General features: G+C 40.4%; 2 protein-coding genes across 4 annotated transcripts; one reads left to right on the forward strand and one right to left on the reverse strand.

The window, feature by feature from the left end:
- Positions 1 to 948: 948 nt before the first annotated feature.
- Positions 949 to 13964, reverse strand: LOC117295905. Of its 2 annotated transcripts, none has more exons than XM_033778691.1 (13): positions 13860 to 13964; positions 10214 to 10392; positions 9253 to 9430; positions 8577 to 8691; positions 7606 to 7818; positions 6918 to 7110; positions 6263 to 6425; positions 4980 to 5215; positions 4416 to 4552; positions 3586 to 3783; positions 2358 to 3040; positions 1728 to 1890; positions 949 to 1174 (listed from the first exon to the last, which is right to left on the reverse strand). In XM_033778691.1, the coding sequence occupies exons 2-13, from the start codon at positions 10353 to 10355 to the stop codon at positions 1094 to 1096; spliced, it is 2502 nt and encodes an 833-aa protein (XP_033634582.1). In that variant the 5' UTR covers positions 10356 to 10392; positions 13860 to 13964; the 3' UTR covers positions 949 to 1093. The 2 variants fall into 2 exon arrangements, with proteins under 2 accessions (XP_033634582.1, XP_033634583.1); XM_033778692.1 differs by lacking the exon at positions 13860 to 13964 and adding an exon at positions 10896 to 10940.
- A 59-nt stretch (positions 13965 to 14023) lies between these two features.
- Positions 14024 to 23190, forward strand: LOC117295261 (28S ribosomal protein S29, mitochondrial-like). 2 transcript variants are annotated; one of them, XM_033777807.1, is made up of 12 exons: positions 14024 to 14077; positions 14928 to 14977; positions 15392 to 15499; positions 16379 to 16480; positions 17339 to 17540; positions 18802 to 18935; positions 19273 to 19353; positions 19999 to 20160; positions 20748 to 20807; positions 21150 to 21239; positions 22237 to 22351; positions 22959 to 23190. In XM_033777807.1, the coding sequence occupies exons 1-12, from the start codon at positions 14038 to 14040 to the stop codon at positions 23042 to 23044; spliced, it is 1230 nt and encodes a 409-aa protein (XP_033633698.1). In that variant the 5' UTR covers positions 14024 to 14037; the 3' UTR covers positions 23045 to 23190. The 2 variants fall into 2 exon arrangements, with proteins under 2 accessions (XP_033633698.1, XP_033633697.1); XM_033777806.1 differs by lacking the exon at positions 22959 to 23190 and having other exon boundaries at positions 22237 to 22757.
- The last annotated feature ends 1032 nt before the right edge of the window (positions 23191 to 24222 follow it).

Raw genomic sequence — 24222 nt, forward strand, 5'->3', positions numbered from 1 at the left:
AAGGGGAATATAAGCACCAAGCTAGCAACAACCAATATCTCTCATACAAACATTGGTTTAAAGGCAGTGGACACTATTGGTAAAAACTCAAAATAATTATTAATATAAAACCTCACTTGGTAACGAGTAATGGGGAGAGGTTGATAGTATAAATCATTGTGAGAAACGGCTCCCTCTGAAGTGACGTAGTATTCGAGAAAGAAGTCATTTTCCACGAATTTGATTTTTGAGACCTCAAGTTTAAAACTTGAGGTCTCGAAATCAACCATCTAACCGCACACAACTTTGTGTTACAAGGGTGTTTTTTCTTTCATTATTATCTTGCAACTTCGACGACCAATTGAGCTCAAATTTTCACAGGTTTGTTATTTCATGCATATGTTGATATACACCAAGTGAGAAGACTGGTCTTTGACAATTACCATTAGTGTCCACTGTCTTTAACATCTATGATTACTAAATGCACAAAATACTGGCACTGAAGAACAAATTTCATGTACATTTAAAATAAAAGAATGTAATATAAAAGGGAAAGAATAGTGCTCTCTTGTGCAATACAACTGTTCATATAAAAGTCTAAAAATAAGTGACAAATATCAAGTATTTACTGTGACCTTCTAAAAAAGTTCAAAAGTAATACATCGGTGTTTGGTCAGAAGAAGGCCTATGTGTAGAACTGTGTAGAACTGCAAATCTCCTTGTGAAATGAATGCTAAGTTAATTTTTCAGGATCCGACCATCAGGGATCAATTTCATAGCGCTGCTAAGCACAAAAATTTGCTTAGCATTAAATTTCTCCCTTGATAAAAACAGGAATGCCAACCAAATTTCCACATGATTTTCAGGACAAGCATACACCAGCTAAATACCAGTAAGAAGCAACATACAACAAATGGAAATTTGGTAGATAGTCCTGTTTTTATCATGGAAGAAATTTCATGCTAAGCAAATTTTTGTGCTTAGCAGCTCTATGAAATTGGGCCCAGGTCAGGCTGGTATCTGGCATAATTCACAAGCCTCGGAGTGTGGCATTGGATGTCTACATGGTCAGGATAGAGTTCTCACTGTAGCTATGAACATCCAGAGTGTGGCCCTATAAATCAGCAGCATTTGCAATCGGGGCTTTTGTGTTGACACTTCCCGTTGATGATTCCTTGACGATGTTTAGTAAGTACTGCAGAAGAAATCAAAGGACCATAGATCAGAATACCGATAATAAAGATACATTGGAGACACCAGTCTCTGCCTGTCCATGAGAAAACAGCCTAACCCCAGATATAAAAAGCAAGTATAGAGATAAGCTGTATTGCAAAATTTGTATTAAAGGCACTGGGCACTATTAGTAATCACTCAAAATAATTGTTAGCATAAAAGCTTACTTGGTAATGAGCAATGGAGAGCTGTTTGTAGTATAAAACATTGTGAGAAACAGCTCCTCTGAAGTAATTTTACACTAATTTAGTTTCAGAAATCAAGCATCTGAAAGCACACAACTTCGTGTGACAAGGGTGTTTTTTCTTCAATTGTTATCTGGCAACTTCGACGACCAATTGAGTTTAAATTTTCACAGTTTTTGTGTGTGCATATGTTGAGATACACCAAGTGAGAAGAATGATCTTTGACAATTACCAAAGGTGTCCAGTGTCTTGTTATTATTAAAAATGCTACCATAGAAAACAGTGTTTTGTTCCTTATTATGTCTTTAGAACAAAAACACACAGTCTTACATTCTCATCTGAACAGTGAATGCTGTCTTGTTGTCCCTCCTTGGTGTCAACCTCAATCTCAGGTAAATTGACTTCCTTATTGAGTCTGGTCAGCTCTGAACGAAGCAGCATCACGTTCAAGAGCATCGGTTGATCCCGTAGCCTTGGAGGTTTAGGAGTCTCACTGTTGAAAGTAATAAATAAAAGGAAGCATTTACTGGTAAGAAACCACTCAGAACATGGCCAAGTAGTTTAGAGCATCGAATTCAAGTTTTGGTGGTTAAGTCATTGCAGTGTGGGTTCCAATCCAGGTCATGGCACTTGTGTGACGTGTCCTTAAGCAGCGTGTTTTACTATGAACGCTTCTCTTCACCAAGGGGTATAAATGGATACATTTGCGGGTAGATGTTGATATTGTGTATGAAAAGGCCTTTGGACCAGTCAAATTACACTCAAAGTGGTCCGTTTGACAAGTTCAAAATGAAAAAGTATCTCTATTTAATATAAATTATGGACTAGTGAAAAAGCTGACTGAGCTGTGAAATGGTAAGTAAACTGGTCCTGCTGGCCAGTCACTAAACTAAAAAGGTCAACGGACAAACCCTGCATAAAAAAATGTGAATATATTCAAAAGAAAAGTTTTCCACCTGCCTTTCATATTTGAGTTGTTCCAGCAGACTGTGTATTGCTGTAATGATACCGATCGAGGATGACGTATCTATGCATCTCTCCTTGGAAGATTTGGACATCTTGCGAAGAACATCTTCAAACTCCCAAGGAATGGCCACCCGATACTTGGCATAAAGGTAGATCCACATCGGGTCGCACAGATTGAAGTCACAAGGAATCAGATGGAAGTAGGTCGGGAGCTGCGGCAGATTATGGATGATGATCGGGAAGAGGACAGGGGTGTGACTCTGGTACCTCTGGCGGAGTAGAACGGTGTGGAGCTCCTCGATCTGCTCTACCGACTCCATATAGTACACGGAGAGGAAGACGACCACCTTCCGTGCTGACTCCATCAAGGCAAGACGTTCAGTTTCTGTGTCTGCACTGGCTTTGATCACGAGCCCCGGGCTGGCGAGTTGAAGCACCCTGGACATGAACATAACATACTTCTTGTCCTCCGGTGCGTAGCTGAAAGCAATGTCACACGGCGCATCAGCTGAAGGTGGCTTTGTGACAGCCTCGGAACGGAACAAACCCTTGATGGATGGAGGTACTACAATTTTGCTGTCGTCTTTTCTGAGGATGTCTTCCGGGTCACCACATTTTTGGATGAACTTCAGTCGTCGGCACTCGACTGCATAATCTGAAGCATCGACGACAACACTCTATGAAACGAATGCATGTTAAATTTCTGTATTACTTCATGAAGTCAAAAAAGTAGGAAAATTTTATTGAGTACAGCGGCTGAACTACATACGTTGGTGTAGGCTTTCAAAGACTCATAGGCTATTTAAACCCATTCTTTCCAGATTTGTCCAAGGAATTAATAAATGGGAAATCAGACTAAAGGAGGAAAAATATAATGCCTGTATTTATGCAATAAATGGTGTCTCGATCAGCGGGGTGTGGGTTCGAGTCCTTAAGCAAGACACTTAGCAATTATTGCTTCGTCCTTCGGATAAGATGTAAAGCTAAAGGTCCCGTGTGTTGTGTAATACACGTGAAAGAACCTAGTGTACTTATCGAAAAAAAGAAGGTGTTTCTGGCTTGATTGGCCGCATTACATGGTGCTATGTAAGGAATAGGTCTCATATTTAAAAAACATAGCTCCACAAAACTTTCAGAAAAAATACTGAGTGCTTTGAGACGCCCATCATCGGGAGTAAATAAAGCAGTTTGTAAGAACTGCGTATTGTTGATTATTACTTACTTTCTTCTTACTTAAGATTGTCTCCATTTGAGGATTGATAGTTCCGCCGCCGATCCAGCTCACCAAGGAGGAGCAGAAGATCTCCACAGCCCGGTCGTACACCCCTGGAGTGGCGTTGATCATCTTGATCTGTGTAAACTCTGGCAGTGGATCCACAAGTGGCTCAATACACACAGGGATGTGGCGGAGATTGCAAACCTGTTTAAGATGAAAGAGAAAAATGACTAAAGAGGGATTTGAACCATTAACTTCTGGATTAACATGCCGGTGCTCTACCAGATGAGTTACTTAGTGTGATGTCTGGCGGTGGATCCAGAAGTGGCATAATACACAACTGGGATGTGGCGGAGATTGCAAACCTGTTCAGGATGAAATACAAAATTGACTAAAGCAAGATTGGAACCAGCAACCTTCGGATTAACAAGACGGCGCTCTACCATCTGAGCTATTTAGGCAGTGGATCCACAAGAGGCTCAATACACACTGGGATGTGACGGAGATTGCAAACCTGTTCAGGATGAAAAGCTAAATTGACCGTAGCGGGATTTGAACCAGCAACCTCTGGTTTAACAGGCCTGCGCTCTACCAATTGAGCTATGAAGTTCAAATGCCAGTGGTTTCCCTATTTTGTCAACTGACTGCATCCATAAATAGACATTCCAAAGATATTTATCATAGTTCAGTTTTGAAAAAGTTTGGTAAAGCAACAAGGGAGTGGTTATTATTAAATATTGCTTCACCGATTACCTAAATAACAAAATTGACACTGGTCAAAGTCTAAACATCCTGGGGCACATATTGACAATTCATTCCAATTCATTCCAACTCACAGTTGAGCAGTGCTTTGCCTGTGCCAAGTTGAATTCCTCGATACACATAGCTGACTTCATGTAGCTGTTTGACACTAGGGCCACAAAGGAACGGCAGCCATCTATAGCATGGTATAACATCCGCTGCCAAGCAGTGCCTGTAACGGTTCAACAAGTTCTGAGATTTATTGAGATTTTTTTGGTTTCTGGTCCAAAACCTGTCCCAAAAAACCACTATGCCGACATGGTGAAATTTTCAGATTTGGGGTAAAAACAAATTTGTTGATTGTTATGGTTCAAATCATACAGAACAAACTACTGAAGATATTTTATGCTTTTAAAAAACATGTGCTGACTGGGTTAGGAATTTTGAATTTTGTAAATTTTGGTCCAAAATGATAAAACATCTGCCATGCTGGCATGGTAACATTTTCAGAGTTGGGGTAAAACAAATGGAGAGTGTATGGTTTATGAAACGGATTGAAGACTTTTTATCGGTGCGGACTGGGTAAATAAGCCACAGTTTGAGATTTCACTGATAAAGTTGTGGTTTTGGTCAAACAAATACATAAAATGTCTTTTTACCAGCCTTGAGTTCTTGCACATCGAAAAATATCCTGAGTTTTGGGTTCAGCTTCTGAAGCTTCTCCACAATGGGGTTTGCTAGCCTGGAATCCCGATGAGAGTACGATACAAAGACATCATAGTGAATAGGAGAGGCATCGGCCATCACCATCTCCGTATGGACTTTCATGCTAGCATGCTCCAGAGATTGCACTAGGTGCTGGCAGCCGTCGCTGATCTTTTTTTCCTCTTTTGGGCTGTAAGTATTTGCAGAAAGAAAAAACATGTGTTTTTTTTTGTTAGAAATTATAACATTTTTAACAGGTAGTATGGTAGTTGGTACCCGTTTTATTTTAATAGTGATACACCAAACAACGAGTCTTATCATTCACAAGGCCTGGAATTACACAGAAGCCCCGGTGGCCATGGCCTCCCTTGCCCCTGGTCTTTGCCTTGGTGCCCCTTCAAAAGCACCCCATAGACTGTAAGATTTTACAATGGAAGTGCCCATTGCCAAATGAAAATCGCCTTGCCCTCTCAAGGATGAAATTGCACGCTTGCTCTCAGTAAGAGGCAATTGTTTTTCCATCCAATTTTCAAACAGTGTGGTCTTGTCACTGTTAAGAGCCTTAAAAAAACCAACAACAACAACAACAACAACAAGCCCTTTAGGGAGTCACCAACTCGCCCACAGGAGTAGCCTTGATGCAAATTGTTCTTATGTGGTAACTGGCAGTGTTGTACGGATGTGCTCACTGCTATCAATTTCACCGGCTACTGGGTCCTTTGCCACCGGCTAATTTTGCCATCAGTCCTTTGACAAACTGCCTACTTATTTGTTCACCTGCTAGTTCTAAATCTGTGGGCCAGGACAAACCTTTTACTGACCAAAAATAAATGTAATCTGCGATGCTACACTACAACTCAACCAATAGAATGTAATTGATAACTGCAGTAAATCCACACCTGTAGCGCTTCATGGGCAAATCAGTTTTTTTTTTAACAATGCCCTCTGGTGTTCCATCATGATAGTTCAGCTCACTGAAAAGCCCCAAAACAGCAAAACATTTTGTCATTCTGCTTGCTTACCTACAGTCAATATACTGCACTAGTCCCATGTACGTAGGAATGTCCTTGACTTCCTCTATGTAGATGGGTGCTAAGAGATCACGCTGGGCTCGTCTGTTAACACACTGCGCCAAGTTGAACGAATCTATACAGTGCCTCAAATCATATAAATCAAGACAACCTAAATGTTTTTTGCCCCAACACAGCAAAACATTTTGTCATTCTTGCTTGCTTACCTACAGTCAATATACTGCACTAGTCCCATGTAGGTAGGCATGTCCTTGACTTCCTCTACGTAGATGGGTGCTAAGAGATCACGCTGGGCTCGTCTGTTGACACACAGCGCCAAGTTGAACAAATCTATACAGTCGCTGTTCCCTAGAAATGCGGGGCTCAGGACTGTAGAGTAAAAAAAAAAGATCCACGTCTCAAAGAAGATCAAGCCTGTACGATTGGTTCATGGTTTCATCTCATGCCGTCTGGACTTATGCGACAACCTTCTCTGCCTACCTCACAAATTTTAAAGCTCCAACTTATTCAAATCTCCGCTGCTCGACTTGTCACTCGCCCATGAACCTGCGAACATATCACGCCAATCTCTGTACACTTCATTGGTTAACTGTTTCCAAACACATAGAATTCAAACTCCTCCTTCTGACATACATGTATAAATCCCTCAACCAATCTGCATTTAGCATGTACAACCTGAAAACATTGCTTTGTGATTTGAATTTTTTTCTCAAAAGGTTAATGAAGCTGTGAAACCTCAACAGGTACATTTTATTACAAACATTTATGTCATGGCCAAAAACTTGATCTACAAAAGGTATCAAATCCCTTAAGGTGATTGATCCCTCTGCTGCGGTGTTTAGCCTAGAAAACGAGCCTTACTTGGGACAACCCTGGCGCATCGTGACATGATTTTAAACATATCCTCCTGCCAAGATGACTCATCCAGGACTTTGGTGCATTTGTAGATCCTGATGTTCGGCTTGAAGCTTCTAAACTTGGCCTCGACTAGAGACGCCGTCTCAGCATCCTCAGGGCTGTGAGATAAGTAGATGTCATACTCAAGAGGAACCACCTTGTAAACAAAAATCAAAAAATAATTGAGGTTGTCTTAGTTTATAGGATTTGAGGCATTGCATGGTGAGGTATCAATATATATTTGGTTTGCGGTAACCCCATGTGTGTATCTACTTGCCAGGTAGAGTTTGTTCTTAGAACTGTCTTGCTTTATTCTACTACCGCGGAGTAGATGTTCGGGAGACTAATCCGTTCTGAAAAGAACTGTCCTGCTTTTTAAACTATTACCCGAACGGATGGTATAGAAAATAGGCTAGGATCGTGATTAACTGTAATACCGCGGAGTCAGTTCTCAAATTGGTCTAAACGTTTCGACTAGCTTGCTCTAGTCATCGTCAGGAGGTTGAAATACTGTTAGGCGAGGTTGTCTTGATTTGTTCACTCTACATGTTCTTGGCCAAATTTTATGGTTCTTTTAACCGATTTGAAAATAATTAATCGATTGATTGTGATTGAGTGACTTATTGAATAAACAAACAAGATCCAAGCTCACCATTGGAATCAGCTCCAACTTGTTGTATCTCTTCTTTAGGTTTTCAAAGGTCTTCAGAATCCCATCAGGGTCCCTCATCTTAATGGAAATCACTTTGCCTTTGACGACGGAGGCATAAAGCACAATCTTCAGCCGTTTGAGTGGCAGTCCAGCCTTCATCCACTTCACAGCAGCATCCACTATACCGCCAAGCATTCTGGCCTCATCCATGCCCTAAGGAGAGTTCAAATAAATAAATAATAATAAATAAGAGTGGCTTCTTATATAGCCTGTATATTCGTCACCCAGTGACGCTCCTGAACCTGTAACATACAGTACTTCCTGCTAGGTATGTGGGACTACGCTTGAATTATAAGACCTGTTCCTTTACAAAGCACCATGTAATAGTTTACAAGGTGCTGGTGCGCAAAATGCTTCCAATCAAGTCAGGAACACTGGGGCGAACTAAGAGGCAGGACTTGAATTTGAGGGCAGGCGCTCTCAAAAACATTTGTATCACTTCCAGAGGTATACTCATTCATACCCAAAACAGTTATTATAGACTGGAACACATTACCACCACAGACATCATATCCATCACGGACAGTAAGACTTTTAAAGAAGCCGTTACAACCCACCTATAAAGCATCTTAAAACTTTGGCGCAACAAATGTGACAGAATGCCGGTTACCACTGTGCAGGACGAATTGCGTATACCCCCGGAAGTGATACCGAGAGTTAGCTCATGTGGTAAAAAATACATGTATGGGTGTTGCTGGACTCTTGACAAATGTCCATCTTTAAATGCTGCTGATGCTCTCACTAATGACCTTCCCCATTATCCGAATGGGCAGCTACAGCTATGACTGCGGCTGTTGCTAAGGGTGTTTCTAGGGACGTCCTATAACTCAACGCATGGTGATATGGAAATCCAGCTGTAGCCCTAGCTGTAGCCACCATTCGGACACGAGTTATACGGAAACTGTCCTTACCTGTGCTCCTGTATTGAGTAATGGAGAAATGACTGTCCCTGGCTCATTTTTGAGTACAGGTACCAGACATCGGAATACATTTCCCACCATTTCATGGGGACGTACTCGTCTGCCACTAGTAGAAGTAGAAGAAAAAAACCACATCATTAACATTTTGCACAAATTAACAAATTCAGTATGGAAGTGGTTTTAGCAAGTTTTTACACAGTGTTGATCGCCGTGATGATTTCGGGAAACCTTAAAACATTTTATTTTATTTTAATGAGAAATCGCCTAACACCGGTAGCCACTTCAAGGCCAGGGCTACATATACAATTAACTAATTTGGTCTATTGATCCAAAGCAACTGCAACCAGGGACCCAGTGCTACCTTCTCCTGGGGCTGAAACAGGGTAACCCTTTTCATAGTCCATAAGGAAGTAGGCATGGGTATTATCCACAAGAAGCCTGGCTAGAAGAGCAGCATGCAATACCTTCCCAACTTTTTATGAGGCAATTACAAATTGTGCCTTGCTCATTGACACAAGTGTCACAACCCCGATTTGAACCCAAACTCTGCTGCTGGGTTAAAAAAAAAGATTTTCTGTCAAAACAGAGAAACAACATCTCAGTTAGGACAGCCTTAAACCCCCTGTCTCTATCCGACCCTGCAACCCAAACCCTACCCAAGACAAACCTGTTCTCAAAACACAAAAGCTTCCTGTACGGCAGATGATCAGGGAGGGGCTGCGATATCCAACACATGTAAGCATGGCGGAGATCCTCGACCTTGTTCTCAGAGAGCTGTTTGATACTCAAGCCTAGATTGGTATGAAGTGAACCAATCAATGTGTGGGGAGTCGGTTGATAGCTACCTGAAATGTACAAACAAAAATAAGAGAATAAAAGGGTAGCGACGAGTTCTCTAACATCCGTTTAAAACCGGCAGGGTCGTTGCTGTGTTATTATCGCACGGCAATGATCCTGCAAGGTTTAATTTTTTTTTTCCGCGTGATAATATTGGCGTACGTGTGCGCCCGACACGCGGAAGCGAGCCGGTTATAAAAAGCTCCAGCTGGTCATTATCAACCGTTTAAACACCCCCACGTGACGCACTCTCCACCAATAGGAGTAGCGTAACTGTCTGGGGTATTTATGAATGAAAGATAAAACTGGATATAAGGCAGAGTGATTGCTTTTAAAGTACTTCTCATCATAGCAGCTGACAAAGCAATGAGTAGGGATGGGGAACCAGGGGTGGATTTCACAAAGATAATAATAATCAAAGTAGGCCTATCCGCCTATGCAGGCGCTCATGGCACTTGCTCAAAGTGCACTACTTGTGATATATCTAGTACAATTAGTTATATAGTTATTATGCTCTGTGTTTCTATTGTCCGACAGTCCAAACTTGAGTTCTTAAAAGCCTAGCGCAAGTCCTAAGTAAGGACGAGTATCTCTCGTCCTAACTCGAGATAAGACTAGTCTGAACTTTTTCTGTGTGAAATCCACCCCAGTGGCAACAGCGTTAATTTTATGGTATCTCAATCCACATAGTGCCCCTGGTGGGATACAAATCGGGGTCCCGTGGAAGGCAAGGAAAGATACCACTGTTCAAACCTGACCGGCTTGTACATGGATTTGTAATTGATACTTACTTCCAAAGACTGAAACACAGATGACGTCAACTTTGTCTTTTTTGTCCAATCGGGTGATGTCACCAAGGCACAGATCAATGTAGCATTCACCACAAGATTGCGTGTTGATCACAATAGTGTCTTTGACGACAAACTCAGTCATCGTGGAAGGTTGAACTTGAAGAGCTTGCTAAACAAAACTGGTGCAAGGGAAAAATAGAAACAACATCAAGCATTTAATCAAGCATTATTATTTTAAAGAGATATTGCCTTACACCACACGACCGGACAGTAAGTTTTAAGGTGCATGCTGGTCTAGCTAGTGATCAAGTTTGATCGCTAGCTAGACCAGCATGCACCTCATTCAGTAGCAAGCGCTGCATTGTCAGCAGTGTATGGTCTGGACCCCAACCAAAAGGCAAAGCCCAACTGACTGACTCCACAACAAGTCGGTTGGGTAACTTTCCGTATGGCGCCACCATTTTTTCACTAATTTTTACAAAAAGGGATATCTCATTAAGGTTAATTAAATACAATATTATTTCATTTGAATGAAAAAGTGGTGGCGCCATACGGAAACTTTTCCAGTCGGTTTACCGGTTGGTCTGATCTTTGGTAAGTTTGGAAAAACACTTCAAACACTTCAAACTTGGCGGAGTAAACAATGTGCTATCGGTACTAATTGTAGTTGCACTGGTTTTACTTGTAGAACATTGAGAACTAGAACCAGCACTAGCACAAGCAGCAGAGCCAGAGGCAGTGACTGGTGAAAGAATCGTCGTCGTAGAAGAACTTGTTGAAGTTGAAGTTGTAAGGGTAGTGGCGGTGGCGGTGGCGGTGGCGGTTTCTGGCTTAGAAGAGCTACTTTGAAGTTGGAGCTTTAACACTAATTCACATAGGGTGACTGAAAGTCCAAGAGTTTCACCGACATACTTGGGAGATACTTCCCGTGGATCTGAATTTCCAATTACGCTTAATACTTGTATTACAGGTTGTAACCCAAACTTGCTAACAACAAGTCCAAACTTCTCGTTTATATTTAAAATGCGGGACTGTACAAAGTCAGAAGAATAAGCCTTACTCCAGGCAGAGGAGTACGTAGTGTGTTGGTCGTCACGCTCCTTAAAAGTATTAACAAGTTTGGTGAAGTCCACTTTCGGTTTCTTGCTTTTTGGTGGCATATTCCAGGCATTAAGTCGGCATGTTCATCTCACACTGCACAAAGAAAAATGTATGAAGAAAAAGCCCAACCACGTTACCGCGTTTTTGATGTGTTTGCGGTTTTCATCAAGTTTTCATTGTCTATACGCACAAGTGTGGAAACGAGTCACCCAGGTACACATACGTAGTAGTCAATTCACAATACAGTTAAGGGGAACAGACTAAGCACTGGTAACACGCATATAATAATAATAATAATAATAAGAAATGCTTTTATAGCGCAATTCAGTACTGCAAGTACTCTCAATGCGCTTTACAAAACAAATAAACAAATTAATTTATACAAGAGAAAGCAACAATTTAACTAAACAATACAATATTACAAAACAGATTTAGTGAATAAGTGAGTTTTGAGATGGGATTTGAAGAGATCCGGGTTTATCTGGGAACGGAGAGTAGCAGGAAGAGAGTTCCAAAGTGTGGGTGCGCTGAAAGCAAAGGTTCTTTTACCGTACGTTTTTGTTCTGTATGGGGGAACTTGTAGGAGAAGCTGTGAAGAGGATCTAAGTGACCTTGTTGGGGTGTATGGCGTTATCAGTTCAGAAATGTAATGAGGGGAGAAACCATGGACAGCATTGAACGTGAGGAGCAGGACTTTGTACTGTATGCGAGCATTGACAGGAAGCCAGTGGAGTTCTTGTAGAATGGGGGTGATGTGGTTCTGCTTCTTTGATCTAGCGATGAGCCGTGCTGCTGAATTCTGAATTCTTTGGAGTTTAGAGAGGTCTTTATCAGGAATGCCGTACAGGAGACTGTTGCAGTTATCTAGAAGAGATGAGACAAAGGCGTGAATCAAGGTTTCAGTAGTAGTTTTGTTTAAGAAGGAGCGAATCTTTCCAATCCTTCTCAGAGCAAGAGAGGCGTTTCGGCAGACTATGTTGATGTGACGACTCATGTTCAGATTCTTGTCAATGATGACACCCAGGTCACGCACTGATGTTGAAGATGTGACCTGACCACTGTCTATATTGATCGGGGAGAGCTCTTGACATGGTCTGAATTTGGAAGCTACATGAAGAACTTCCATCTTGTTGTCATTAAGGACCAGATGATTGCAGCCCATCCAGCTTCTAACCTCCTTCAGACAGGTGTCAAGCTTCCCCATCATCTGGTCCCGATTTGAAGATTTCATGGAAATATAGAGTTGTGTGTCATCTGCGTATATCATAGTGGAGAAACCATGCGCATGAATTAAATCTTGAACTGGTGTTGTATAACAGATGAAAAGAACTGGTCCTACTACAGATCCTTGGGGCACACCCCAAAGCAATGGAGATGGATCCGAAGATGTACCTTGAATGAGGACTCTTTGTTCTCTTCCTGAGAGATAGGAAGAAAACCAGTTCAGTGCTACACCAGTCACTCCGAATCGATTGTTGAGCCTAGAAAGTAGAATCTGGTGGTCGACAGTGTCAAATGCGGCAGTCATGTCAAGGAGGATGAGGACCGCTTCTTGTTGCTTATCCAGGGATTGAAGAAGATCATTGTACACTCTTACCAGAGCAGTCTCTACACTGTGATGGCGTCGGTAGGCTGACTGCCTGGAGGGAAGAAGAGAGTTGCTAGTCAGGTAGGCCATGAGTTGCATGCATACAGCACGTTCCATTATCTTTCCTAAAAATGGAAGGTTGGATATTGGTCGAAAGTTCTTCAGCTCCTCTGGATCTAGACTTGGCTTTTTCAGTGTTGGTATTATCATAGCTGATTTAAGTGAGGTGGGGAACACACCAATCTCCAGAGATTGGTTCACCATGTCAGTGATGGCAGGTAGAAGACTGTCGAGGCATTTTGTGAAGACACAGGCAGGAACAGGGTCCAGAGCACAGGCTTTGATCTTCTTTGACTTTATGATAGTGCGAATGTCGGCCTCTGACACTTGATTGAATTTCCGAAGGCAACACACATGACTCTCATCTTTGGAGCCAGCCTGTGGGCCAGGTCTAGGGTCAGCACGTGGTGTTCGTAGTAGTGCTATCTTGTCTTGGAAAAATGAAGCAAACCTTTTGGAAAGCTCTGTCTTAGTAACACGCTGAGGCGCTGACGAGTACCAGTTGCTCAGTGAGTAGAGTAGAGTAGAATCCTACTCGACATGTGCCCTGGGAAATTTGTTCGCATATGTTGCAGCAATTGTCTGAACATGGTCTGAACAGCATCTTCACCGCACTCAATCGAACACACGAAAACACTCAACTCAACCGATGACCAATGTTTCTGGTTGTGGGTCGCCAAAACACACTCATGGTTAGAGAGCACTCCCTCCCTCTTGTTGTGTTGTTTTGGATCATCATGGGGAGATATTATTAAACACATTAAAATCAGTCCTGAGATCGAGTCTTGAACCAAGACTAGTCGATCGTATTACGCTAGTGTTGATTGACTATATGATTTTCTGATCGACAAGCCACTAAAATGCCCTAAAAAGTGAAGGAAAAGGCCCCTGAAATACCTTAAAAACTTCCCACTGGTTTCATGTAAGATAAAACAGCAGGCGTAAAGTTGTACTCAAGATCATTCGTTGTGCTCGAAATTGACGGTTTCCGGTGAGTCCATCAACACGGTCAACTTCTTCTAATCTAAGTCAAGTTGGTTAAATTATGCCGCAAGAGGGCACGCTAACTTCCAAGATGGCGGCGCCCGTGAAACTTGCAAAATGTTGTGCGAGCGGTGAGTTTTTAGCAAGCTTTTGATAATGAAAGTGTTAAATTGGATCAGAGGTTATACTTCTTATAAATGAAGATTCGTTGTATTTGAATTTGTATTTTTACAGATTGGCTCTTACAGATCCAACACTAGACACGCAGTCTAAAGTTTAGCCCCGTGCGTGCCATTCGCTGGACCCCCCATTTTGCCCGACGGCCGCCAGGCCGGAGGGTTACGAAGCTTCTGCAATCTGTGCAGAGGGTTACGGCATCGCAACTAATTCTTTAATTGAAGTCGAGCTATTGTTTATTTACTTTCTGTTTTGTTAAATCTTGTTTTGGAACCCATCTCTTTTTCTCTGGTCTCTGCGACTCTCTCTGCACAAACACATTTTCTAAAGGTTGGTGAAAATTGCAGCTGTATGGTAACAAGTAAGTTTTTGAAGTCATCGGAATATGTCGCTTGTCGAGAAACAAGATGGTACATTGATAACATGACTGAAAAGTACTTCATTTAATCATTTTTCAATCTTTATTTTTCTCTTGAAAAAAGTTTAAGATGAGCGCTCAAAGAATCAGAATATTTAAATGCACATTTTAGAAATAAGGACAGTCCGGACTGGCTTTCCAAGCTGCATTAATTAGTGATTGAGGCGTATACGAGATGGGCAAGTTAGTAAGAACTTGATAAAAACTAAGCCCAACTTGATTCGAATGAGCTACCGCCTCTTGCCTCACTGTCACTAGGCCTACCCCTCACAATCTCAGTGAACTAACCGTACCAACCATTTGTTAAAAGCTATTTTTGTACCTCATTCTTGAGTTTGCAAATTTTCAGCTGACTGCGTCATGTACTTTTGTTGATTTTTTTTTAGGGAGAACTTTGATGAGAAGTACAAGAGCGTCAATCTCAACCTTGAGGAGAGTAAGTAATCATTTCAAGGAACTTGAAGTTTTGAAAATATTTATAGTATGTCTGCGTCCCAAAATCCTGTTCGGTCTTCGGCCTCGATTGATATGCGTCGCAGAACCACTATATTTCTCTGTATTCCACTCGTGCTTTTGTGACAACCAGGCCTAGAATAACACGCAGGCAACGCAGACCATGTCCTTCTTTGCCCCTGGTCTTGGCCTTGGTGCCCTACAAAATTTTCCCCTTTTCCCAATGGAAGTGCCCTTTGCAAAATGAAAAGTGGCCTTGCCCTTTCAATATTTTCAAAGATGAAATTCCAGGCCTGGAATTAATATAAAAACTCCCATTTGATCTTTTACTGGATATTTCTCTGGCACTATTGTGCTCAATTTAATTGTTCTTGTTTTCCTGTGTGTGTTTTTTTAGCCATGGCTACGACCACTATCTGGAAGCAGCCATGTTTATGATGCAGTGAGTACTCAAGAAATGACAGCTCCACCATCGGACATCTTCAGGACTTCACAAGATAACCCTGTAAGAACATGTATTACATATTAACAGACCTACCAAGTCTCACGCATTAGGCGTGAGACTCGCGCATTACGGCTCTGTCTCACGCTCACACGCACAGCAACCATTTTCTCACGCATTGGGGCCAGACCGGGAAAAATATAAAATTAACGACAATGCAAATCGCGCTCGTGTGTACAAAAACGCAATCTACAAACTGCCGTACAAACAGAGCGGGGTGGTGGTGAGCTTTGAAAATTCTCACGCATAGCTGGCCTCTGGACTTGGCATCTCTGTATTAAAAGCTAAAAAGTAGCAGTAGAAGCACTTACAGTTACAGACCAAACAATCCATCACTTGCCATCAAAGACTCATTCAATTGTAACTTGACCAATGTTCTATTATATGCCATCTCCTGTCAGCGTTTCCCTCAGCAGTGCACATGAACAAACTGGACAGTTCGCTACAACAACGAGTGAACAAGCACAAGTTTGACATCAGAAACAATAACATACAGAAACCAGTAGCTTAGTATTTCAATTTGCCTGGACTTTCCCTGCATCACCTCAAGGTGGCCATTGTTCGACAGAAAGCATTCAGAGACAGATTTGAAAGGGAAGCTGCTGCACAAAAGATCATACAATAAACAAATAGTCTGCTTGAATAAAAAAAAAGGGGGGGGATGGCCCATATCAAATTGTCCATGATTAACAAAAGTGTACTCAAACACGGTGACTCAAATTCAGCTTATCAACATTTGAAATTAGAAACATGAAAAGAAGATACATTTACAAATAAATAAGTCATTATGAAGAAGATAATTTATACCATCGTGGTGAAAACTCTGTTGATTAAGATTAAGTTAATGTTGATTTCTACAATTGTTTGATATCTGTGATCCAGGCAAACCATGGAGTGCAGGATGTTGGTATGTACTACACTATTCCCATGGACCAAGTCAAGAAGATCGTACCAGTCGGTTATTCAAGGAGTTGGGAGAAGTTGGTGAGTTGTAGATCGGAATCTAAACTATAAATTTGGCAAAGCATCCTAATGGAAACAGCACACCAACCTTTTGTAGAGAAGACAATGAAGAAATTTCAGTTTTAGACGTGGGAATAAAAATTCCAAACCATATGCCGAAGAGCTGCCTAAGCAGAAAATATTGCTTAACAAATTTCTGCTAAGCAGAAATCAGCAGGATACCAGTCACAAATTGTACATGTGACATGGTAGTTTGGCTGGTAACCTTATTCTGGTAAGCAAAATTTTATTAAACAAAAGGCATGCTTCTAACCAAAGGTTTAGTTTTAAGAGTGACTACCAAACGTATACCTGCCCTTTAAAGGCAGTCGACACTTGGTAATTACTCAAAATAATTATTAGCATAAAACCTTACTTGGTGAAGAGTAATGGGGAGAGGTTGATGGTACAAAACATTGTGAGAAACGGCTCCCTCTGAAGTGACATAGTTTTAGAGAAAGAATAAATTTTCCACAAATTTGATTTCGAGACCTTTGCAGATTTAGAACTTGAGGTCTCGAAATCAACCATCTAAAACACACACAACTTTGTGTGACAATGGTTTTTTTCTTCTTTCATTATTATCTCGCAACTTCGACGACCAATTGAGCTCAAATTTTCACAGGTTTGTTATTTTATGCATATGTTGAGATTGACCAAGTGAGAACACTGGTCTTTGACAGTTACCAATAGTGTCCAGTGTCTTTAAATGCAAACCTATGTTAATTTATTGTGTTCGTGTACGTTTGTTTAAGTATTTGCTGAATAAATATAAAAGTTTGAATAATAATTAGTTGATCTTTCCTAATCTCCTACCTATTGTTTTTTTTTTCTCTCTAGATCGTACCCTTCCAGGAGGCAGCCGTCATGGTGCGGAAACCGGCTACAGATATCATCAGCTTGTTGAACACTAGTAACTACAGCCACCCCCCTATGCGGTATGTCCTGTACGGCACCAAGGGCAGTGGCAAAACAATGTCATTATGTCACATCATTCACTATTGTCACAGTCAACGATGGCTCATTGTGCATGTCCCATGTGGTGAGTAAATAGACGGAATCATTAACTGTGGTGCAGGGGTTAGACTGCGGGACTTGTAATCACAAGGTTGTGGGTTTGAATCCTACCAAGCTTTTGGCTGATTTCACAGTGACTCGAATAAATAGTGTCGTCTAGTTACTGAATCACGATTTCATGATTTGTGCAACTCATTAAACCAATGTTTGTATGAGAGAGATTGGCTGTTGCCAGCTTGGTGTTAATATCATATTTCGTTTCAGGGCTCAAATTTTACCATGGACCACTGGCTCGGGGCCAGTGATTTCATCATCAGGCCGGTAAACTCGAGACAGGACAAGTCTGATGGTCTTGTTCTATTTTTCAATTCAACATCTTTGTCTCAAAAGATTGATGTTCAAATGTTGAGTTTGAGTCTCAGCCATAAAACAGATGAGATAAATTTTTCTCTTGGCGTTTGTTCAATTAAAATAATTCAGATGATAAAATGATGTTTTCATTTTGATCCTAGTCTCTTCTCATTTTGATTCTAGTCTCTTCTCATTTTGATTCTAGTCTCTTCTCATTTTGATTCTAGTCTCTTCTCATTTTGATTCTAGTCTCTTCTCATTTTGATTCTAGTCTCTTCTCATTTTGATTCTAGTCTCTTCTCATTTTGATTCTAGTCTCTTCTCATTTTGATTCTAGTCTCTTCTCATTTTGATTCTAGTCTCTTCTCATTTTGATTCTAGTCTCTTCTCATTTTGATCCTAGTCTCTTCTCATTTTGACTCTGATCTAGTAAATAAAATCTTGGTCCAGTAAATATTTTGAGGTACAAGTCCTGTTGGCTTGTGGAGTTTCCCCAAAAAAATTGAGCCATGTTTAAAGGATATGGGTATATTTTTAACACAGAGCACAATGTCCAGACCACAGATGTTACATTAAACTTACACAGTTTGAAGATAATTATAATACAAAGCTTCCCTTAAAATATTAGTTGCTGAGATGCTGTAGTTTTTTTAGAAATAAGTAAAACAATGTCATACAATGTCATTTTTACAAGCTAAAATAATTTTCGTCTCATGATCAGTGAGACGAATTGTTTTTTCATGACATTGTTTTACTCATTTCTCAAAAACTACAGCTCCTCAGCAAGTAATATTTTCAGGGAAGCTTTATAGTATCACTATCTTCAAACGGTGTAAGTTTAGTGTAAATCTGTAGACATTGTGTTTTTCGTTCTACAAAAAGTACAGAGACCCTTTAATTGTTACCTTCCTTGACTTGATTTGTTTATTTCCCAGCGTTTTCTTGGATTGCGACGGGTCGGTTTGATTACATAGATTCAGTGCATCAAGAAGGAATGTACGACCAGCCAGCATTCTCCACAGAGTGGCTCAAGCAGTTCAAAGCAAGGAATGAACACTTCTTACCACAAGTCAGTACCTATAACCAAAACATCTGAATCTGAATTATATAGTCGGCAAACACCACACCAACTTTTGTTTGTATAGAAGACAATTAGAAAATTCAGTTTTAGACGCACAAATTTAAATATTTTAGTAAGAAACTACCTCAAAAATTACGGTACTTCAGAGGGATTCATTTCTCGCAATGTTTTATACTAAATACAGCTCTCCTTTGCTCATTACCAAGTAAGTTCTTATGCCAATATTTTGAGTAATTACCAAATGTGTCCAGTGCCTTTAAGAACCAACACAAAACCAAGAGATAAATCTCAAGAGTGTAATTTTGCATTTTTTTTTTCAAACAAGTTGAAGACAAGTGAGAGCTACGTGTGGAGCAAACGAGAAACAACCGAGAAGAACGAGCCACTGCTTGCAGTTATAGAGCAGGTAAGGCAAGCTGTGCAGGGGTCGATTTCACAAAGAGCCGAGATTGATGGTACCTGCAAATCAATCATAGTTGCTTAGTAAAGTGTGATGTCACAATACAAATCACTACGGCGATACTGACAATTTGTCTTACGATGGATTTTATTGCTTTGTGAAATCAATTACAGGAGAAGTAATAGCAGTGGGATGGACCTTCGTTTGGTTTGCTTAGATGATCTACCAGTCAAGGGAACTCGGCAAACTCCCACAAGGGGATATAAATAAATACCAAGCTGGCCAATAGCAAATCTCTCTCATACAAACATTGGTTTAAAGTCAAGAAATTGTGATTCAGTAACTAGACGACACTACTTATTCTAGTAATTGTGAAATCAGCAGTTAGCTTGGAGGATTTGAACCTACAACCTTGTAATTGCAAGTCCTGCAGTCTAGCCACTGGACCAGGGTGACCTGCGCAGGGATCAAGTTGGGACCATATTGAGTTTTATGATTGTGCATTTTTTTCCCCCTCAAATACTTTAGTTTAAAGATGTCTATGGGTATAACAAATATTTTTCAAGATTTACATCTGGGCTGGAATTTCCTCGGGAAATTAGTAAGAGCTTTTCAAATACCCTAAATTATTATTTTGTTCTTATGGTCTAGGGACTTTCACGTCCAAAGAATGCAACAGATGCCATAGGAGTGGTCTTAAAAGAGCTGCAACTCCAGAGCTTCAACGGCGGATATAAGATGATGGTTGCAGTTAAAGGTGTGAATGCATTCTTTTCCGAGAGGACCATTGTGAGGAAGCCTGGTGGATACAGGGTAAGTGCAAGACGAAGTTTAAAACTTAAAGGCAGTGGACACTATTGGTAATTACTCAAAATAATTATTAGCATAAAACTTTACTTGGTAATGAGTAATTGGGAGAGGTTGATGGTATACAAAATTGTGAGAAAGGGGACCCTCTGAAGTGACATAGTTTTCGAGAAAGAAGTATTTTTCGACGAATTTGATTTCGAGACCTCAAGTTTAGAATTGGAGGTCTCGAAATCAACCATCTAAAAGCACACAACTTCGTGTGACAAGGGTGTTTTTTCTTTCATTATTATCTCGCAACTTCGTCGACCGATTGAGCTCAAATTTTCACAGGTTTGTTATTTTATGTATATGTTGAGATACACCAAGTGAGAAGACTGGTCTTTGACAATTACCAATAGTGTCCACTGTCTTTAAATGTTTTTTCTTGTAGCCCTTACCAAGAGTTTTTTTTAAGCCTTGTTTGGGGCCAACTTGCATTAAACAGAAGAAGAAAACAAATCAAATATTTACTCATGACACACAATAAAAGCCAAGCTTTCAGTTGTATACTTGTTTTCAAATATAAAATTTTATTTAACATTTCTCTTCAGATTCCAGTCAGGGAAATGACGATGGTACAACACTTCAAGAAAATGCTGCTCGGAAACTGGGTAAGATTTCCTTTTTGCTGCAGAGCAGCAACAAAATTGACTGGAGCGGGACTTCCGGATTCTGACCTGGATTAACGTACTGGCGCTCTACAAACTGAGCTATTTAGCCCTTTGTTGGCGGTCTTGCTATATTTTGTCAATGTCTTTGTGCAGGGGTGCCAGTCTGAAGCCATACAACCGTAAACTCGATCAGAACCTGCAAATAACTCATATCCGACCCCCACCCACTTCTGTCTATTTTCTCAGAAACATATCTCAAATTTATTTGAATGATACATTTTGCTTGATATTTTCAAATAAGTTCAATGTGTTCAAGTGTTTGAGTATTTTGTTCGCTTCCAGATAAATGGAGCTATAGTTACCAGCGTTGATCAACATTTGTGTCGCCCTCAGCCATTCGACTATAAACCCCTCAACTTGCTACACAAGGAGGTAAGGAACCAGACCAAATGTCTGACGTCCCACTTTGAGGTTTCTGAATAATGCCAGATACCGGGCTTTAGAACCTGAGCCCAATTTAATAGAGCTGCTTAAGCAGAAAATATTGCTTAACAGTTTTCTGCTAAGCAGAAATGAGCAGGATACCAGTCACAAACTGTACATGTGACATTTTAGTTTGCCTGGTAACCTTATTCTAGTAAGCATAATTTTGTTGTGCTTAGCTACTTTTTGGGCCTGCTTGGTTGCCTGCCAGATGTACCTTTTACCCACTTCATTTTTGCATGCCATAATGTGTGTGTGTGTGTGCTTCTTACAAAAGGGACAATGGGAGACTTTCTGGGACGATAGAGGGCAGCAGACTTACCGGGTAAATCCATTGTTCTCAGAATTATGCGCATGTTCAGAACTACGTAAACAATGGAAATTTACCCGGTATGTCTGCTGCCGCCTAGCGTTGGAAAGTCTCCTATTAGGTCCACGATTGTCATCACAAAAGAAGGTTTTTTTTTCAGATTTTAGTTCTGGTCTTGTAAAAACAATAATTGGTCCAGAAGACAACAGGGCCCAATTTCATAGTGCTGCTTAGCGGCCGATTTTGTGCTTACTTTGCAATTTCCATTTCATAGTGCTGCTAACCGTAAGCACACGAAAAGGCATGCTAACCTTGCGGTGCTTACCGCACGAAAATAAATGACATCACAATGCAAATCCACGGTAAACACGCAAAATGGCTGCCCAGTTTTTCTGCTAACCTGTGAAATACGCTAAGGCTTAAGCAAATTTTTCTGCTACAGTAAGCACGCAAACTTGCTTTACCGTTAAGCAGCGCTATGAAATTGGGCCCAGGCCCGGCAGTCTTGTGGATTTTCCCCCCAAATTGGGAGCCGTGGTTTTTGTTTTTGTACAAATCATTGTGTCAGTACAAAAACATTGTAAATCAAGAGTTTTAGCAATGCTATATTTTTTGTATCAATGACTTTTCTTGCAGGGATTTGAGACGATGGATCCATTCCTGCCAGTATTTGTTGATAATTATAGCGACAAAGAGTTTGAGAGTTGCTTAGCATTGTACAAAGAGAAGAGATGGTTACAGAATGAAGCAGGTAAGAACATTAACCAGTCAGATGTGTACACACTACAATACCGATCCGTTTTGTGGGGTCCTGCTATTGTTGTTCTATTATTCCCTTTTTCTAAAGAACTCCCCTGTGTGGTCCAGATTGAACAAGGAATTCCCTTGTGTGTCAAATGTTCCAATTTGTAAAAAGACAAATTGGTAATCCCTCCTAAAATTAATGGTAATAGAAACCTTTGGTTAGAAAGCTTACAGCAGCTTTCAATAGTATAAAGCAATTTGAGAAACATTTCACTTGGATGTAATGTGGTTATGTAAAAATGTATAAGTTTTATGGCCCCCAAAATTTGAATCTGAGAAGTGTCGCTACATTTACTCGTCACAGACTGTGTTTTTCTTATAGGGATTATTCTTCCTGCATGGACATATACCCTCCGGATTTTTGGCGGTATCTCAAAAACGCCACCACCTTTTGAAATGAAATTTTCATATATTAGTTTTATTGTATACATCAACATTTATTTAGGATTAAAGACGATCGAACGGTTTCCAAAATCAAAGGTTATACTTTTCCTTTGACACCAGAAATCATCTGTGGATTAAGAGTTTGATTCATTTATTATTTTTGTTTACAGCTGTTAGTGAAGATGGAAAGGCCCAGCTGAGATTCCTGACAGAGAAGAATCCTGCTGCAGTACACAGAATCTGTAGCTCATTGTAACCTCTCTTCATAAGAGGAAACATTTTACTGCTGTACACAATGCTCCGACTCAAACTACCACAATCATCTACTCCGAATGTCTCATGAATAAAAGCCGACTGGAGTTGGACTGTTCAGTTTTCACCAATTTGAAAGTAACGGTCATGCTTTAAAAGGCAGTGGACACTATTGGTAATTACTCAAAATACTTATTAGCATAAAACCTTTCTTGGTAACGAGTAATGGGGAGAACTTGATAGTAAAAAACATTGTGAGAAACGGCTCCCTCTGAAGTGCCATAGTTTTCGAGAAAGAAGTAATTTTCCACGAATTTGATTTCGAGACCTCAAATTTAGAACTTGAGGTCTCGAAATCAACCATCTAAACACACACAACTTCGTGTGACAAGGGTGTTTTTTTCTTTCATTATAATCTCGCAAGTTCGATGACCGATTGAGCTAAAAAAATTCACAGGTTTGTTATTTTATGCATTTGTTTAGATACACCAACTGTGAAGGTTAGTCTTAGACAATTACCAATAGTGTCCACTGCCTTTAACAAATCTGTCTGGATAAATTACCCATATATACGGAGAGAAGAAATCAACAAAATTGGGAGACCACCAACATTATGGCTAGATAGGCTCAGTTGGTAATTGGGTCTCAGAATCCATCACTGCAATAACCTATCTTTCTGAAAGTTTGTATATACTCAGCGCCTTGAGTACCTTGTTTGGTAGATACGTGCGCTATATAAGACTTCGATATTATTATTATTAGAGTATAGGCACATAAATCTGGAGGTCGCAGGTTCAAATCCCACTTTATTAAATTTGTTCAACTGTAAAATATTTAAAATCTAGTTTACACTATTTACATACTTTCTGAAAAACTGGAGTTAAATCTAACAAGGGATGCAGACTAGGTTCTCATTTTGATCCTGGTTCCAATTTCATAGAGCTGCTAAGCACACAAATTTGCTAAGCATGAAACTTCTTCCTTGGTAAAAACAGGATTACCAACCAAATTTCAATTTGTTGCATATTCCTTGTTGTTACTGGTATTCAGCTGCTGTTTGCTTATCCTGAAAATCACGTTGAAATTTGGTTGGTAATCATGTTTTTATCAAGGAAGAAATTTCATGCTAGGCAAATTTTTGTGCTTAGCAGCTCTATGAAATTGGGCCCTGGTCTTGTAAAC

Source organism: Asterias rubens, chromosome 10, assembly GCF_902459465.1.
Source record: "Asterias rubens chromosome 10, eAstRub1.3, whole genome shotgun sequence".
NCBI lineage: Eukaryota > Metazoa > Echinodermata > Asteroidea > Forcipulatida > Asteriidae > Asterias > Asterias rubens.

What these genes read in the sequence shown, in the direction of transcription:
- LOC117295905 (XM_033778691.1), bottom strand. Translation starts at nt 10,355, where the DNA reads ATGACTGAGTTTGTCGTCAAAGACACTATTGTGATCAACACGCAATCT. An exon ending in GTGCAGTATATTGACTGTAG is followed by an intron (nt 5,216 to 6,262) that starts GTAAGCAAGCAA and finishes AAATACTTACAG; the next exon opens with CCCAAAAGAGGAAAAAAAGA. An exon ending in GAACAACTCAAATATGAAAG is followed by an intron (nt 1,891 to 2,357) that starts GCAGGTGGAAAA and finishes TACTTTCAACAG; the next exon opens with TGAGACTCCTAAACCTCCAA.
- LOC117295261 (XM_033777806.1), top strand. Translation starts at nt 14,038, where the DNA reads ATGGCGGCGCCCGTGAAACTTGCAAAATGTTGTGCGAGCG. An exon ending in TGCAAAATGTTGTGCGAGCG is followed by an intron (nt 14,078 to 14,927) that starts GTGAGTTTTTAG and finishes ATTTTTTTTTAG; the next exon opens with GGAGAACTTTGATGAGAAGT. An exon ending in CATTGTGCATGTCCCATGTG is followed by an intron (nt 17,541 to 18,801) that starts GTGAGTAAATAG and finishes TTTATTTCCCAG; the next exon opens with CGTTTTCTTGGATTGCGACG.